Here is a 15,901-nt window from a genome sequence, read left to right on the forward strand (position 1 = left end):
GTTCTCCCATTCTGCTTCCCAACCCTCTCCCATTCCTAGAGGTGAAACATGGTTCAAGTGAACCCCCTGGAGAGCCTAGAAGGGACAGCTTCAAACAGCAACATGCTGGGGTAGGTATGTGTCTTGAAATGAAGATGGGGGCATGTTGCTCTCCTGATGTAAGAGCTCTTGAGGGGATAATTATTAAGCAGCAGATGGAGCATCCATCCCTTCTCCCCAACTCTCTCTGTCCTTCCAGTTACTAGGTAACCACAACTGTTTAAGTCCAAACTACAGGCCGCTCTCCACAATCTGGTTCATCCCAGAAGAAATGCTTTTATAGGCCCAAATATGGTCTCAGTTCTTAGAATCTGACCAATCAAACCAAGCTGTGCATGGAGAAGAGACTACAGGGGAGAGGTAAGAATTATCTAGAGACGTGTAACCTTAGACTTAACAAATAAGATAAAATTAGCCATGTAATTGATTATCATGATGGTAATTATCATGGAAGAAAAGAATATTGCCATATTTTCTAAATGTGATTAAATCAAGAAGACTATGTTTTCTCATTTGCATTACACATTTATACTTGTGCTTTTAAATCCTTCAAAATAAAATTTTGATACAAAGTTTGAATTAAGATTTATTCAGTTCTATACAATGCTCAAATCACTGCTTCAAGACATCAGAAAAAATGTTAAATCTGTGAAACATCAAATTGATTGTTTGGCATTACACAATGAAGGCATTTGGTTGACTGACGTAAATTTTTACTTTTTAATTGCTTATGTCATATAGCCTTATTTAAGATGTGAATGTTTAATTTTAAATAAATTAAGTTAATCTCATTTGGTCATTTGCTTTCCCAGAACATTATTATAAAACAATTACAGTAAAATGAGTTTTTAATTCAGTCATTGCATTTTGAATTATTCAAATACTTTGTTCAGTAAAGTAGCAATTCAGCAAATGGTGCTTGCTACCGTTAGTGATCTCACATTCTGCACCACTCGTTTGCCCAAGGCAGGTAACTTACGAAAAGTGATCATTTTCAGATAGCAATGTGCAGTAGAGGAAAAAACCCCCGATGAACCATACTGCATACCTGCATAACCGTGAAGACAACTGCAGATTACATCTGAGCTCCAAGGATTTTGATAACAGGAATGGGCAAAATATTGATTGCTTGAGGGAACATCTGGACATGGGCAAGGATGACAGGACTGTCCCAAAGAAGGATTTCCATAGTAACCATTGATGCACCTATCAAGGCAATTAATTTCCTTTTACCAGAATATTCCAGGAAAAGCTCACACTAGCTAATATGGATTTATTATGCCTTAAGATGATCATTTATTTGCTCTGTAAGAGGACTCTTTTATTGTTTTGTTTTATATTGAGGGTTCTAAAATATAGTCACTACACTTAATATAATAGCTCTTGATTTATATATCTCATTTTAGGAACACAAAAAGCAAGGTGCTAAGTAACTGTCTGATTTCATCAGACATTTTTCTAGCCCATTAGATTTTTTTAAAACTTTTTTATTGTATAGTATAACCTATATACAAGCAAAGAAATAAAAAAAAGCAATACTTTTCAAAGCAATCTCCAAAAAGTGGTTACAGGACAGACTCCAGAGTTTGTCATGGGCTACTATACAATCCTCTCATATTTTTCCTTCTAGCTACTCCAGAATATAGAAGGCTAGAGGGCTTAAATACTTTTTTATCATCACAATCGACTTTTTTTCCTTCTTTTTTTGTGAACAATAACATATATACAAAAAAGCTATAAATTTCCAAGCAGAGCACCACAATTAGTCATAGAACATATTTCAGACTTTGACATGGGTTATAATTTCACAATTTTAGGTTTTTACTTCTAGCTGCTCTAAAATACTGGAGACTAAAAGAGATACCGATTTAATGATTCGGCATTCATATTCATTTGTTAAGTCCTATCTTCTATGTATAATTCCACCATCACCTTTGATCTTTCCATACCTCTCTTTGGGGTTGTTTGGGCTATGGCAATTCTAAATTTGTCATATTTGAAGGGTCTGTCACTAATATGAGGTAGGAAGATGGAACTATCTGATGTTCTAGAGAGGTTTCAGGACTCATCTGGAACAGGGACACATCTGGAGGTTGTAGGTTTCTGGAAAGTTACTCTAGTGCCTGGAACCCTTGTGAAATCTTATATATTGCCCTTGGTGTTCTTTAGGATAGGCTGGAATGGTCCTGGTTGGGGGTTGGCAGGTTATGATAGGTAGCAAGGTCTAACTGAAGCTTGTGTAAAAGCAACCTCCAGAGTAGCCTCTCGACTCTATTTGAACTCTCTGCCACTGATACTTTATTAATTACACTTCTTTTCCCCTTTTTGGTCAGGTTGGAATCGTTGATCCCTTGGTGCCAGTCTGGATTCATCCCTGGGAGTCTTCTCCTACGTTGCTAGGGAAACTTTCACCCCTGGATGTCATGTCCCACCTAGGGGGGTGGGCAGTGATTTCACTTGCAGAGTTGGGCCTATACCTATAGGCATGCCTATAGGTAGTCTAAGCTTCTATGCTACCTACAGAAGCTTCACAAGAGTAAGACTCATGATCAAGGGCATGGCTTATTGATTTGGGTATCCCTAAAGTTTGACACAGTGTCAGGGGATTCCCTGATGGTAAGGTTTAATAGTTCCATAGTCTTTCTTCGCTCCCTCAGGGGACTCTGCCAATATTTTTGATTATCTGGTTAATATACTCTAGGATGTTTCCAGGCATTACAATAATCTATACAGGATTAAAGGACCTCTTTTTCATTCTGTGCTCTCTACGTTTCAGGTATTCAAATGAGCCATACAGATAGGTTGAATTAGAATATACACTATAGAAAATTTCAGTTCCAGATCAAATAAACCTTTCTTCCATTGATCTCAAAGAGTATGTGTGGTTCTAAAATATAGACACTGTCTTCCTTACCCCTATGTTCTGAATTACTTTAACCCCAACCTGTTCGGCTTGGTTCTTATCTCTAAATATCAGGTTATATATATAAAATAGGCTCTCAAAATCCAGAAATAATAATCACCACTCCAGACTTCTGCTCTAAAAACTTACAATCTAGGCTGCTGTTTTCTTATAAGTATTTTCTAAAGGTGACCATACCATTGTTATTTTTGGCTTATTCTACCTCACTATATATTCCACTGGCCCATTAAATTTTGAAGGATGATGAGATGATCTCTATTTTTCCCTACCCAGTAGCAGTCATTTCACACTAAATTATTGTTGAGGCTCTACTGAGCAGCCCTCCAGAGAGGGTAGTGTGGTCAAAATGAAAGATAAAAACTTGAAACTAGAATTGCACGTCAATTCTGTACCTTTCACAGTTTTCCCCAGCTGTAAAACCTCCACAATTGAAGCAGGACCCTGTCTCTGGGTCACACAGTTCAGCAAACCCATTACAAGGGCAAGGGCGGCAGTTGGGAAATCCAAAATAGCCTGCCAGGCACCGATCACAACGGCGGCCGGCCACCTCTCCGTGGCAGGAGCACTGTCCGGTTATTTGGTCACATAAAGTGTTCTGTGAGCCTTGAGGATTGCAGTGACATGCTGGAGAAAGTAAAAAGAAGGTATGTTGGTGGTGAGGTGCATGTCGTTGGTTGTGAAAAAGTTACAGTTCTGATTTTGCATTCCCCTAACTTACTATATCTTCTCAAAGTGAATAAAGGAAGCCCAGTCTGTATGGTGCTTAGAATTGAAACTGAAATATAATAAGTACCATATAAGTGTTTGTTAAATGACAATTCATTGATTGATTCAATAAACTGCAGTAGAACAGCACACAATGAACAACTGGGCCTTATAAACGTTTGTTGTTTTACAGACAAACTGAACAAAAAACAGGCATTTAATGACTTAAATTCCATTTATCTTAGGATTCAAAATTTGAGATTTAAAAAATAGAAGGAACATAGGACTGTACAACAGTGAACCCTATTATAAATGATGCACTATAGTTAATAGTACAATTACAAAAATGTTCTTTCATGCATTGTAATAAATATACTACACTAATGTATGGTGCTAATAATAGGGTGCTATATGAAAACTCTGTATCTTATGCATGATTATTCCGTAAACATGCAACTTCTCTAACAAAAAAATGACAAAAAATAAAAGGTCAGATTCTTAAAATATATAAATTAGGTCAGATTTGTCTTTTTCCTAGACAAAATAATAGTAGTCCAGGCCTTTTCTGATAAATTATTGAATGTCTTGAGCCTCCTACCATATACAAATATTAAATGCCTGTTGGTTTGAAAGTGTGGCACACAGAAGAAATGTTTGATACTCTGTGTATCTTGATCACTTCATACTTGTTTTTTTAAAAGAAAGAGAAAGGAAAAATGATGCTGAATTTAAGTTTGCTGGGTGGGTAATCACATCCAGGAATTTCATTGACCAGGAGGTTGAGCTATCTCTGAATCATGACTGAAAAGATATGGTTCCCTACTTGGAAGCAGATGAAATATCTGGGCGTTTTCATGGTTCCTAAGGCAGGATTCAGTGGGGAACAGTGTTTTTTTTCTAATTATTTACCACTGTGAACAGATAGGTATAAACCCTGAACAATACAATCTAAGGGCCTAAATCATCAACTATGAATGAACCCTATCTAAGCCCTTTCTAAAGGATGGCTTAAGAAATGAGCTCCAAGCCTGCTTGTAACCCCAGCATCAGAATGGGTAATATCCTCAGCAGGGAACAGCTTACCTGTGATGATAACATTATCCCTTTTCTCAATTTACCAATCTCATCCTTGTGTTAGCCTTTCCAGTGGCAGGGCTTATGTGACAGACAGTAAAGTTTGTTTAGCACAGGCAGCACCCTACATGGCGTTCCTACATTTTATCCTGGATCACAATTTATTTTATACAAAATGCTCTGTACATGGGCAGTGCCCATTGTATGGATGAAGGAAGTATGGTAGAAAATTTTTCAGTACATTCCATTATTATAGACAGACAGTCTGAATAACTTAGTTCAAATTCCCACATTCCCTTCCCCAATCATTTTGCCTGCCTTAAAAACTCCAAGGTTGTGAACAAGCATGTTTTCTCCAACTGTGCTTTGCTACGTACAGTGACAACCATGCTGCCCCAGACCGTAGCTTCCTGCTGAGCACCTGTCACAGCAGCGCCCAACCACGCCAGGTCTGCACTGACACTGGCCTCCAAGCCGGCTGCAGCTGGGCCCAACTGAGCCCTGTGGGTGACACTTGCAGGCTGCAGGGAAAGAAGGAAGGCAGTGAGAGCTCAAGGAAGTGACCAAGATCTGCAAAGATCAACAAAACACCCTCCTCCCTTAGTAACTTTACTTCTTCTCTCTTTTGTTTGGTACATCTCTAATCCTTTATCTTCTCATCTGTGAAATGGGGATAATAATAACATCTGTCCCATGGGATTGTTGTAAAGATTAAATGAAATAATGCCTGTAAAGTACTTAGAACAGTGTTTGGCATCTAGGAAGTGCCCATAAACGTTATTTAAAACAAAAGGCTTAAAATAAATAGTTTTAATAATTACTTGTTTTGATGTTATTATTGGTCTTATCATCACATCTTATTTTTAAAATTTTCTTCATTCCATATCTTTCATGAGATTGTGAGCATCCTGAATCCATAATCCTATTTTGCAATGGAAAAAGCATTTGCTTCATAAAAGAAGCCCAGACTCTCATTTCAGCTGTCATCTATAGAAGTGGTTTTCAACAGGTGGTGTGTACATGTGTGTATATGTGTGTGTGGATTCCTACCCATACCCCTGGGAGACATTTGTCAAAGTTGGAGATGTTTTTGGTTGTCTCAATGGGGGCGGGGTAGGGGATAGGGTATTAATTGGCATCAGGTGGGTAAAGGGCAGGGCTGTTAAACATCCCACAAAGACAGAATTTTTTAGCCCAATAGTGCTGAGGTTGAGATACCTGGCTTTATAGCTAAGTAACATTGACAAGTTATATAACATTTGGATCCTAACAGCATCATTTATTAAACGAAAGGTTGGGGATGAAGGGTGTTGTTTAGACTTCATTCCAGCCCTAAAATTCTAGGATTCTAAACATACATTTTTTTTTTTTTTTTAGGACCAATGTTCTAGCATTTCAGTACTACTGTGAGGCTCCTGTTTCATAGGTATATTGTGCATTGTGATTTAAACTCATTAACAGATGGCATCTAATTATTACTGGGTGATCGATATTTAAATCAGTCCTTTGGCATGCATACTAAAATGAATTAAATCGATTCATTCATATTCCAAAAGCCATTTGTACAGGCAGGCGTTTTGCAGTACAATCTATTAAACAGATACTCACCCACTGCCCCATTGTGGAGCATGGCAGACATGCTGATTACAAGTCTCTCACATGCACCAGGGAGAACTTGAGGTCCTGTTTCAGAGGCAATGTCAACACAGTTGTACAGCTGGTACTCATCTAAGTCCTGCTTGCTGCAGAAATTCTCCAATGAATTGATTTGGGGAATAAGACCAAGCTTTTGAAATAATGAGAAAAGAAGACAGCTGTCGGGCGGGCCGCGGTGGCTCAGCGGGCAAAGTGCTTGCCTGCCATGCCGGAGGACCTCGGTTCGATTCCCGGCCCCAGCCCATGTAAAAAACAAAAAACAAACAAACAAAATACAATAAAACAAGAAAATGTTTAAAGATGTTTCCCTTTCTTCCTCCCTTCCTTCCTTCTCTCTGTCTTTCCTTCCCTTCCTCCCCAAAAAAAAAAAAAAAAAAAGAAGACAGCTGTCCGTTTTGGTAGTAAAAGAAGAAATATTTATGATCTATGATGAATAATGGTTCAAAAAAGACTCAATCCAATCCTTTAAATTGCTTAGGGCTGCAGGTTTTAAGACTTCCAATTTATTTAAGAAATATTTAAATGTTTGTATTTATTAATTTACTGTAAAGAAAACGAATAAGCTTTTATTTTTTACTCTCATCATTATTATATTGTTTACTTTCTAGTAAATTTATCTCAGATTTAAAAAACTTTAAACTAGGTTATTTGTAATAAATTAAGAAATTATGGCTCTGATGATGCATCCCAAAGTCTTACTGTGGAATTCTAATTTCACAGTATCTTCCTCAAAAATGTTTTGCTTTTTTCAATTATATATAGATAGTGGTGCTCTAAATCAAACTATACCTGCCTCTTGGATATTCACAATATAGATTGATGGTAAAGACTCTGAGAGCTCCTGCAGGGAAGGTACTTTTTAAACCCAGGTTTCCACACTTAATTTAACCATTTGGTCCTATATCCAAATAATACTAACAGCCCATAAACTAACATTTGCCAGATACATTTTGGGAATTGCTGACTTTAACCATACAGCTATCTGGGGATAAATGTTTCATTATAAGCTTATTCACAAAGAGGAATAACCTATAGTTTATATTTATGTGTAGAAAAGCAATTCCACCATATTTTTTGAGAAGAGATTATGAACGTAACTTCATGAAGAAGTTATGACCTAATACTACTTAAAATCTTTATTAGTGACTTGGATGTTAGAGTGAGAGTGTTGTCAGTGAAGCATACTGATCCACACCAAGTTGGTCATTTTGAACACTGGTGGAAAAAAATAGCATTGAAAAATTGGTGTTAATCCCCAAGTCAAATTAAGAGACTGTACCTGGCACAGATAAATCCCCTCTGGTAGTCCCCCCCTTTTTTTTTTTCCCATAAAGCAACTGGTTTCCATAACTCCAACCCTCCCCAGTCTTTCCCTAATTGTCCTTTGACACACCCAGTTGGCAGGATATCATACCTCGATGACCATTTCAAAGTGTCTCTTGCTCCTCAAACTTCTAACCTCATTTTCCCTGCACTCTCACATTATGTCATTGCCTCTTACTCCTCTTACTTCTCAGAGAAATAGACCCAAAGGGACTGAACCTCCTCCTGTCTGCTTCCAAAGCTGCAGTCTCACAGGGATTACCTCCTGTTCTTGATGTTTAGTGCTTACTAAAGAAAATATATGATGCAAGAAGCATCCTGCTGCCCCACTCGCCTCAGAAAATTTTTCTGCAGATTATGCTTTCTTTCTTCAATCTCTTCCTCTCAACTGGCATTTAACCATGCTTAAGTCTCTTGCAAAATCTTGCAAAATCCTCCCTTTGATCTCATTCATTCCTTATGCCACAGCCCCCATCTCTGCCCTTCACTCTTTAAGCCAATGCAATTCTCTTTCCCTGCTCTCCCCCCACCCATTCCTCAGGGGTCACTCATCGACCCTTCATACTCCACAGTTCCTTCGTGGGTGACCTTCACATTGCTGAGTTTCAGTTACCATATGTAGGTTGATGACATCTGAATCTACTTCTGCTCAGATCGCAGACAAGAGCTCCAGATCTGTGCAGATCTACTTGCCCACTGGTTGTCCCACAGGCACCGGAAACCAAACATATCTGATGACTGCTTTCCTCAGTAAAGAACTCCAGCAAGAGAATTAACATCAAGAGACTGAGAGAACCTTCTCGACCAAAAGGGGGAAGAGTAAAATGAGACAAAGTGTCAATGGCTGAGAGATTCCAAACAGAGTCGAGAGGTTATCCTGGAGGTTATTCTTATGCATTAAGTAGATATCACCTTGTTGTTCAAGATGTAGTGGAGAGGCTGGAGGGAACTGCCTGAAAATGTAGTGCTGTGTTCCAGTAGCCATGTTTCTTGATGATGATTGAACAATGATATAGCTTTCACAGTGAGACTCTGTGAATGTGAAAACCTTATGTCTGATGCTCCTTTTAGCTACTATATCAACAGAAGAGTAGAACATACGGAATAAAAATAAATAATAGGGGGAACAAATGTTAAAATAAATTCAGTTTGAAATAGTGGTAAATGAAAGTGAGGGGTAAAGGGTATGGTACGTATAGTTTTTTTTTCTCTATTATCATTTTATCTCTTTTTCTGTTGTCTTTTTTTTTTATTAATGGAAAGAAAGAAAAAAAAAAGAAATTAACACAACATTTAGAAATCATACCGTTCTACATATGCACTCAGTAATTCTTAACATCATCACATAGATGCATGATCATCGTTTCTTAGTGCATTTGCATCGGTTTAGAGGAACTAGCAACACAACAGAAAAAGATATAAAATGTTAATATAGAGAAAAGAAATAAAAGTAGTAATAATAGTAAAAAACAAAAAAAAAAACCCTATAGCTCAGATGCAGCTTCATTCAGTGTTTTAACATGATTACTTTACAATTAGGTGTTATTGTGCTGTCCATTTTTGAGTTTTTGTATCTAGTCCTACTGCACAGTCTGTATCCCTTCCGCTCCAATTATCCATTATCTTACCCTGTTTCTAACTCCTGCTGGACTCTGTTACCAATGACATATTTCAAGTTTATTCTCGAATGTCCGTTCACATCAGTGGGACCATACAGTATTTGTCCTTTAGTTTTTGGCTGGATTCACTCAGCATAATATTCTCTAGGTCCATCCATGTTATTACATGCTTCATAAGTTTATCTTGTCTTAAAGCTGCATAATATTCCATCGTATGTATATACCACAGTTTATTTAGCCATTAGAGAAATGCAAATCAAAACCACAATGAGATATCATCTCACACCCACCAGAATGGCCATTATCAACAAAACAGAAAATGACAAGTGCTGGAGAGGATGTGGAGAAAGAGGCACACTTATCCACTGTTGGTGGGAATGTCAAATGGTGCAACCACTGTGGAAGGCAGTTTGGCGGTTCCTCAAAAAGCTGAATATAGAATTGCCATACGACCCAGCAATACCATTGCTAGGTATCTACTCAAAGGACTTAAGGGCAAAGACACAAACGGACATTTGCACACCAATGTTTATAGCAGCGTTATTTACAATTGCAAAGAGATGGAAACAGCCAAAATGTCCATCAACAGAGGAATGGCTAAATAAACTGTTGTCTTTTTATTTCTTTTTCTAAATCGATGCAAATGTACTAAGAAATGATGAATATGCAACTATGTGATGATATTAAGAATTACTGATTATATATGTAGAATGGAATGATTTCTAAATCTTTTGTTTGTTAATTTTTTTAATTAATAAAAAAATAAAGAAGCTGAGATAAAAAAAAAAGAAAAAGAACGCCAGCAAATGCTAAGAAGAAAATGACCCTCTTTGATTCCTGATTGTTCATCATCATCACTCCCCACCTACCCCACACTCCACACAGATCAAATCAATCACAAGTCTGCTCAATTCTACATCTTCCATGTTATCTAGGATGAATTTATTGCTCCTCATTCCCCTGCCACGACTAATTGAGGCCACCTAGATTACCTGAGTGGTGGCTAACCAGACATCCCAGCTTCCACTCCTGGGAGCCCCCAATTTTCTATATTATAGTCACAGTGATACTTTTAGATGCATTTTGTTCCTATTAAAACTTTTCAATGGCTTCCAATTGCTTTGGGATACAAAGTTTCATCTCTTAATTCTGCTACTCCCCATCTCTCCCCACCTCAGCCCACTTGTTCTCAATATGGGAGGCACTATCCCTTTTGGGGCATTTTGGAAATTCGCGTGGATAGCTTTGGTTGTCATAGTGACTGGGTCCGGTACATTACTGATATGTAGTAGGTGGGGGTCAGATATGCCAGACCTCATGCAATGCTCAGGGCAGTCTCACAAAATGGAAAATCCTCCGTGCACCTTATAGCTTTTTTGTTACACTGAACAAGCAGGAAGGTGAAAACCTTCCTTATAACGATCTGAGTTGAGAGTCTAACTCTATGCTTTTTAAACATGTAAAATTATTTTCTTTTCACAGTTTTTATTTTAACTGAATTTTTTCAGGGAAGCAATTACCATCTAAACCAAGGGGAGACTATATTTAATTTTGTTTTGAACTTTACTAAGATATTTTTATCATTTCAGAAAATTGTATCACCAATGGCAATGCTGCTCCAGATACTTGTCAATACAACACAACTCTCTTAACCTGCTTTGCTACCTGTCTCACATACAGTGAGTCTACATGTATGAGCATCCACCAACTTCATTGTGCCTTCTGATGCACATAGACACACTGAAGTACATAAATAATTATTTATTTATTTTTTTCCATAGTCTAAATTAATACAAAGGAGAAATTAAAGGAAAAATAAGTTATATTATTTTTATTTATATTATTCTTTATAACTTATTAATATTAGCACATTACACTGATATTATTTGGAAGTTTTATGAGCAGGTAGGTTAGAATGTCTATGAACTTTATTTTCAGATAATATAGGGTGTTACAAAATATTTGTAATTGAAAGGGGAAGTCAGAGTAGATGATGTTGAGAACCACCGTTTGAGCTTCAGGCAGGCAGGGATGATGTTTGTCTTGTTTACACCTGTCCCTACCACAGGGTTTAATTCGTAGTAAGTGCTTAATAAACATTTTGTTCAATAAAGAAGTATATATACATTTCTACCATTGTATCTATAAGCTGATATTGACATAAATCTGCATTCTCCATACACAAACCATGTGGGAGGAGGTGCAGAAGGAACCTAGATAGGACAGGGCTCAGAGTGAGAACAGCCAACTAGGGACAATTATTTACAGCTATTAGTCAGAGCTGGTTGAGAGTTGGCCACTCCTAAAATCGAGCAGCTGGACTAGATGACAAAGAGTCCCTGTCAGTGAAGTCCCTTCCACAGTTTAAAAGGAGAATGGCAGTTTTATGTTCTAAAATGTTTAATATACTTTTGAGTCTAAGCATATTTTTATGGAAACATGTCATATAACAAAGGTAACTGAAAACAAATTTAAACTATGCTTGCCAGATAAAAGGCATTGGTGCAGAAGGAGCATACAGGATTAGACATAGATTTCATGCCTAAGGTCTTCTTGTCAAGGCATCCTAATATTAGATGTGAATGTTAATCTGGGTAGAGAGAAGAATAAAGTTTGAAACTAAGCTCCAAGCAGTCAAGTATCTAACAAAATTGATGATGTGGAACTACATTAATCTGCAATAATAAAATGTGCAATGACTTTCTCCTATGGACATCCTTGGCCAGGGATAATAGTAGATACTTGGTGCCCTGCCAAAGCTGGTATACCCAACCTCCAGCTGCCATGAACACTGGCTGCTAATGACTCACTGCAAGCTGTCCCCTTCTCTAGAAAATTGCATTGAGTTGCCTTATCCAGGAGTTTATGTACCTCCCAGGGGTAGGGTGGGGGAATGAGCTTGCAGCCAGCAACTTGAGCACAAATAGGCCTACCCCTTTGGCTCAAGGTGGAAACACCTCTGTGTCTGAAGCTACAGTTCAGTAGTTACTTTCTCGTTTCCTTCCCCTGTCTTATCCTATTTCCTTCACTCCTTTTGTCCACAGAGCATACCCTCAATAGAGCATGTGTACCAGAGTACCTGTCTTAGCTTCTGCTTCTAGAGAATCTGAAACAGGGATCTAGAGCCTGTTCTAAGGTTTCTGCTAGTTTGACAATATCAAGTTGCTCTCTTAATTTTCATTAGGTTTCAGGGTGTCTTATAACCATATGTAAGGGAATGATTACTTGAAAACTGATAAACTGGTTATATATATTTTCTTTTTTTACAAGTGGACATATTTTTTTACTTAATTTAAAATTATCCACTTACATTACTGCATTTATTGAATATCATCGCAATGATTAAAAACAACAACAACATCAAAACACATCTGTCTTCTGCACCAGGCTAAGAATTCTTTGAGGGCAGGAACCAGCCCAGTGACTGGCGCGTATACTCTCAGTGAATGGGTGATGAACAGACAATTTGGATGGATGCACGTAATACACCAAGTGATAATCCTTAGAGTATATGGCGTTTAGAAAGATTTAGTATACGGATTCAAAATGAGGAGTATCTTGGTTCTTATATATATGTGTTTCACAATTATTATAATAGCATTCCTTGGTGATAGAACTTCCTTTTTTTTCTCCCTTCCCTCCTCCCCTTTTTTAATGTGCCCAGATTGTAGCATTCATTTCCCCCCTGAAGTAGCCCTGTTACATTAAATTTTCTTCTTTTTCTAACTCATATTTTGGTTCATGAGCAGTTTCATTTAAAGCTCCTTGCAGAGAAGGTAAGTATAGATAAGGAAATAATGATAGTGTTGGGGAAATATAATTAAAATAAAATCTTCTCCCACCCCAGGAAATCCTCCCACAAAGTTAAAAGAGAAAGAAAAATAATTTTATTATTTAATAAGCATTAAACCAGATCACAGGCAATCTGCTAAAGAGACTGAAAAGAAAGAAAGAAATCTCACCCTTTTTAATAGATAAGAGGATACAACCCATTAAACATGTGTTCTCAAGATAAAAGAAAACTAACCCTCCAATAAGAGAATTTACAGTACCATTTGTCATCTACAGCCCATCTTAAATTAATCTGATAATGGGTGGTTCATTCTGTTTGCCAATTGCCTCTATCCTCTATCTGAAGGAATAATAAAATCTCTCATCTCTAGCTGGAGGGAACTGCCTGAAAATAAATGTAGAGCTGTGTTCCAGTAGCCATGTTTCTTGAAGATGATTGTATAATGATATAGCTTTCACAATGTGACTGTGTGATTGTGAAAACCTTGTGTCTGATGCTCCTTTTATCTACCTTGTCAACAGACGAGTAGAACATATGGAATAAAAATAAATAATAGGGGGAACAAATGTTAAAATAAATTTAGTTTGAAATGCTAGTGATCAATGAAAGGGTGGGGTAAGGGGTATGGTATGTATAAATTTTTTTTTCTGTTTTCATTTTATTTCTATTTCTGAATAGATGCAAATGTTCCAAGAAATGATTATGATGATGACTATGCAACTATGTGATGATATCATGAATTACTGATTATATATGTAGAACGGAATGATCAAAATAGGAATGTTTGCATTGCTTTGTGTTTTTTGGTATTTAAAAAAATTAAATTAAATAAAAAAAAATCTCTCATCTCTATATAATAGGAAGAAAGCCACAACTGGGAGCCAGACATCTAAGTCAAACTCCCATGGAGACGGGGTCATAAGGGGGCTATCTTCCTTGATGTTGCATTTCAGAGAGATAGTTTCCAGGTGCTTGAGAGAGACATTCCTGGGTTGTAAAGCTGGGAAAAGGCTTATTTATATTTCTTTCTTTCTTTTTTTTTTAAAAAGGCAGGGATGGTGAGGGCAAAGACTTTTTCCCTTTTTGTACCAGGGAAAATTGATAATTGGGTTGTGGACTTTAGACCCTCTTTGGTTAGACTTGTTAGATGTAGAATGCCCACTTAAATCTGATTTTCAGATAAACAACAAATATTTTTTAGTATAAGTATGTCCTAAATATCGCTCTCAAATAAATGAGATAGACTTATTCTAAACAATTATTTATTATTCATCTGAAATTTGGGTTTAACTGGGTGTCCTATTTCCTTTTTTTGTTCTTCTTGCTAAATCTTGTAACAATACCTTTGGCAAAATAATCTTAAAGCCATGCCTTTTTTATATTGTTGCTATGATAGTTGAAACTTGTAAATCCTTTATACCTGCCTCATATTGAATTCTATAGTAAATGATGATATAACAAAGTTCTAGCACATAAATTTAAAATACTTGATGATTAAAAATTGAACTTAGAAGATGCAATTCATCAGAAATGGAAGTACAACTAATTCAATCAGGGGTTGGCAATCTTCATCTCTACAGGGCCAGATAGGAAATGTTTTTGGCTTTATGGACCGTATGGTCTTGTCACAACCGCTCAGCTCTGTCTTTTTAGCTTGAAAGCAGCCATAAATAACATGAAAACTGATTGCCAGGGGTATAATAAAATTTTGTAGGGATACAGTTTACTAATTAAATCATAATATGAGGAAATTCTTACAAATATTTAAAATAAAATTTTTTAACCTTTTACTGTAGTAGCATATATATGACTCAAAATTTCCCATTTAACTACTTGCACTTGCAAGTGTTCAACTCAATAATATTAATTACATTCACAATATTGTGCTACCATCACCAATATCCATTACCCCAACGTTTTCATTACCTAAAACAGAACTCTGCACTCTGTACCAATTAAGCAATAACTCCCACTTCCATCCCCTCAACCTCTGTAACCTGTAACATACTATCTTTCCCCATGAAATTTGCTTCTTCTAGGTATTTCACATAAGTGAGATCATACAATATTGGTCTTTTTCAGGCTGGTTTATTTCACGCAACACAATGCCTTCAAGTCTCATTCATGTTGCAGCAAGAATAAGAATTTCATTACTTTTTTTTCCCATTATTTTTTTATAATGTGTATATAAACCACATTTTCTTTATTCATTCACTTGTTGATGGGCACTTGGGTTGCTTCCACCTTTTGGCAACTGTGAGTAATGCTGCTATAAACATTGGTGTGTAAATGTCTGCTTGAGTCCCATCTTTCAATTTTTTGAGGAATATACCAAGAAGTGAGATTGCTGGGTCATATGGTAGTTCTATTTTCAACTTTCTGAGGAATTGCTAAACTGATTTCCATAGTGGTTGTTACATTTTAAAATGCCAAAAATGAAATTTTAAACAAAGCACAATTTTATCCACAAAATTATCTTTTTAAAAATGCTATACAATTCTATACAGTTTTTCTGAAGACGGTACTTTCATATATCCCTGATGATCCTGACCATAGTAATTGGTGAATACTTTCCATAAGATAATTTGGCAAGTTATTTTAAGGGCCATAATCCCTTGGATGAAATAAAAAAATATTTTGAAACATTTTAATAATATGTACCATATATACATAGTAGTTAAAATTAGAATCAACTTAAAATAACTATGAGTTGGGTAGTTAGATAAGTACATTAAGTAAATTCACTATATGTCAAACTCTATCCAGTGA

The 15,901-nt window shown here is 36.7% G+C and overlaps 1 protein-coding gene across 3 annotated transcripts in view; it reads right to left on the reverse strand.

Annotated features, from left to right (window-relative positions):
- LAMB4 (laminin subunit beta 4) overlaps positions 1-15,901 on the reverse strand; it is a 151,018-nt gene that overhangs the window by 34,943 nt on the left and 100,174 nt on the right. For all 3 annotated transcript variants that reach the window (XM_077166424.1, XM_077166516.1, XM_077166603.1), the window contains 4 exons: positions 6,350-6,527; positions 5,119-5,262; positions 3,355-3,586; positions 1,088-1,245 (listed from right to left, as the gene is read on the reverse strand). In XM_077166424.1, coding sequence (XP_077022539.1) covers positions 1,088-1,245; positions 3,355-3,586; positions 5,119-5,262; positions 6,350-6,527 — 712 coding nt within the window. The remainder of the gene's footprint in view (positions 1-1,087; positions 1,246-3,354; positions 3,587-5,118; positions 5,263-6,349; positions 6,528-15,901) is intronic.

The sequence above is a fragment of the Tamandua tetradactyla genome, chromosome 1, assembly GCF_023851605.1.
Source record: "Tamandua tetradactyla isolate mTamTet1 chromosome 1, mTamTet1.pri, whole genome shotgun sequence".
NCBI lineage: Eukaryota > Metazoa > Chordata > Mammalia > Pilosa > Myrmecophagidae > Tamandua > Tamandua tetradactyla.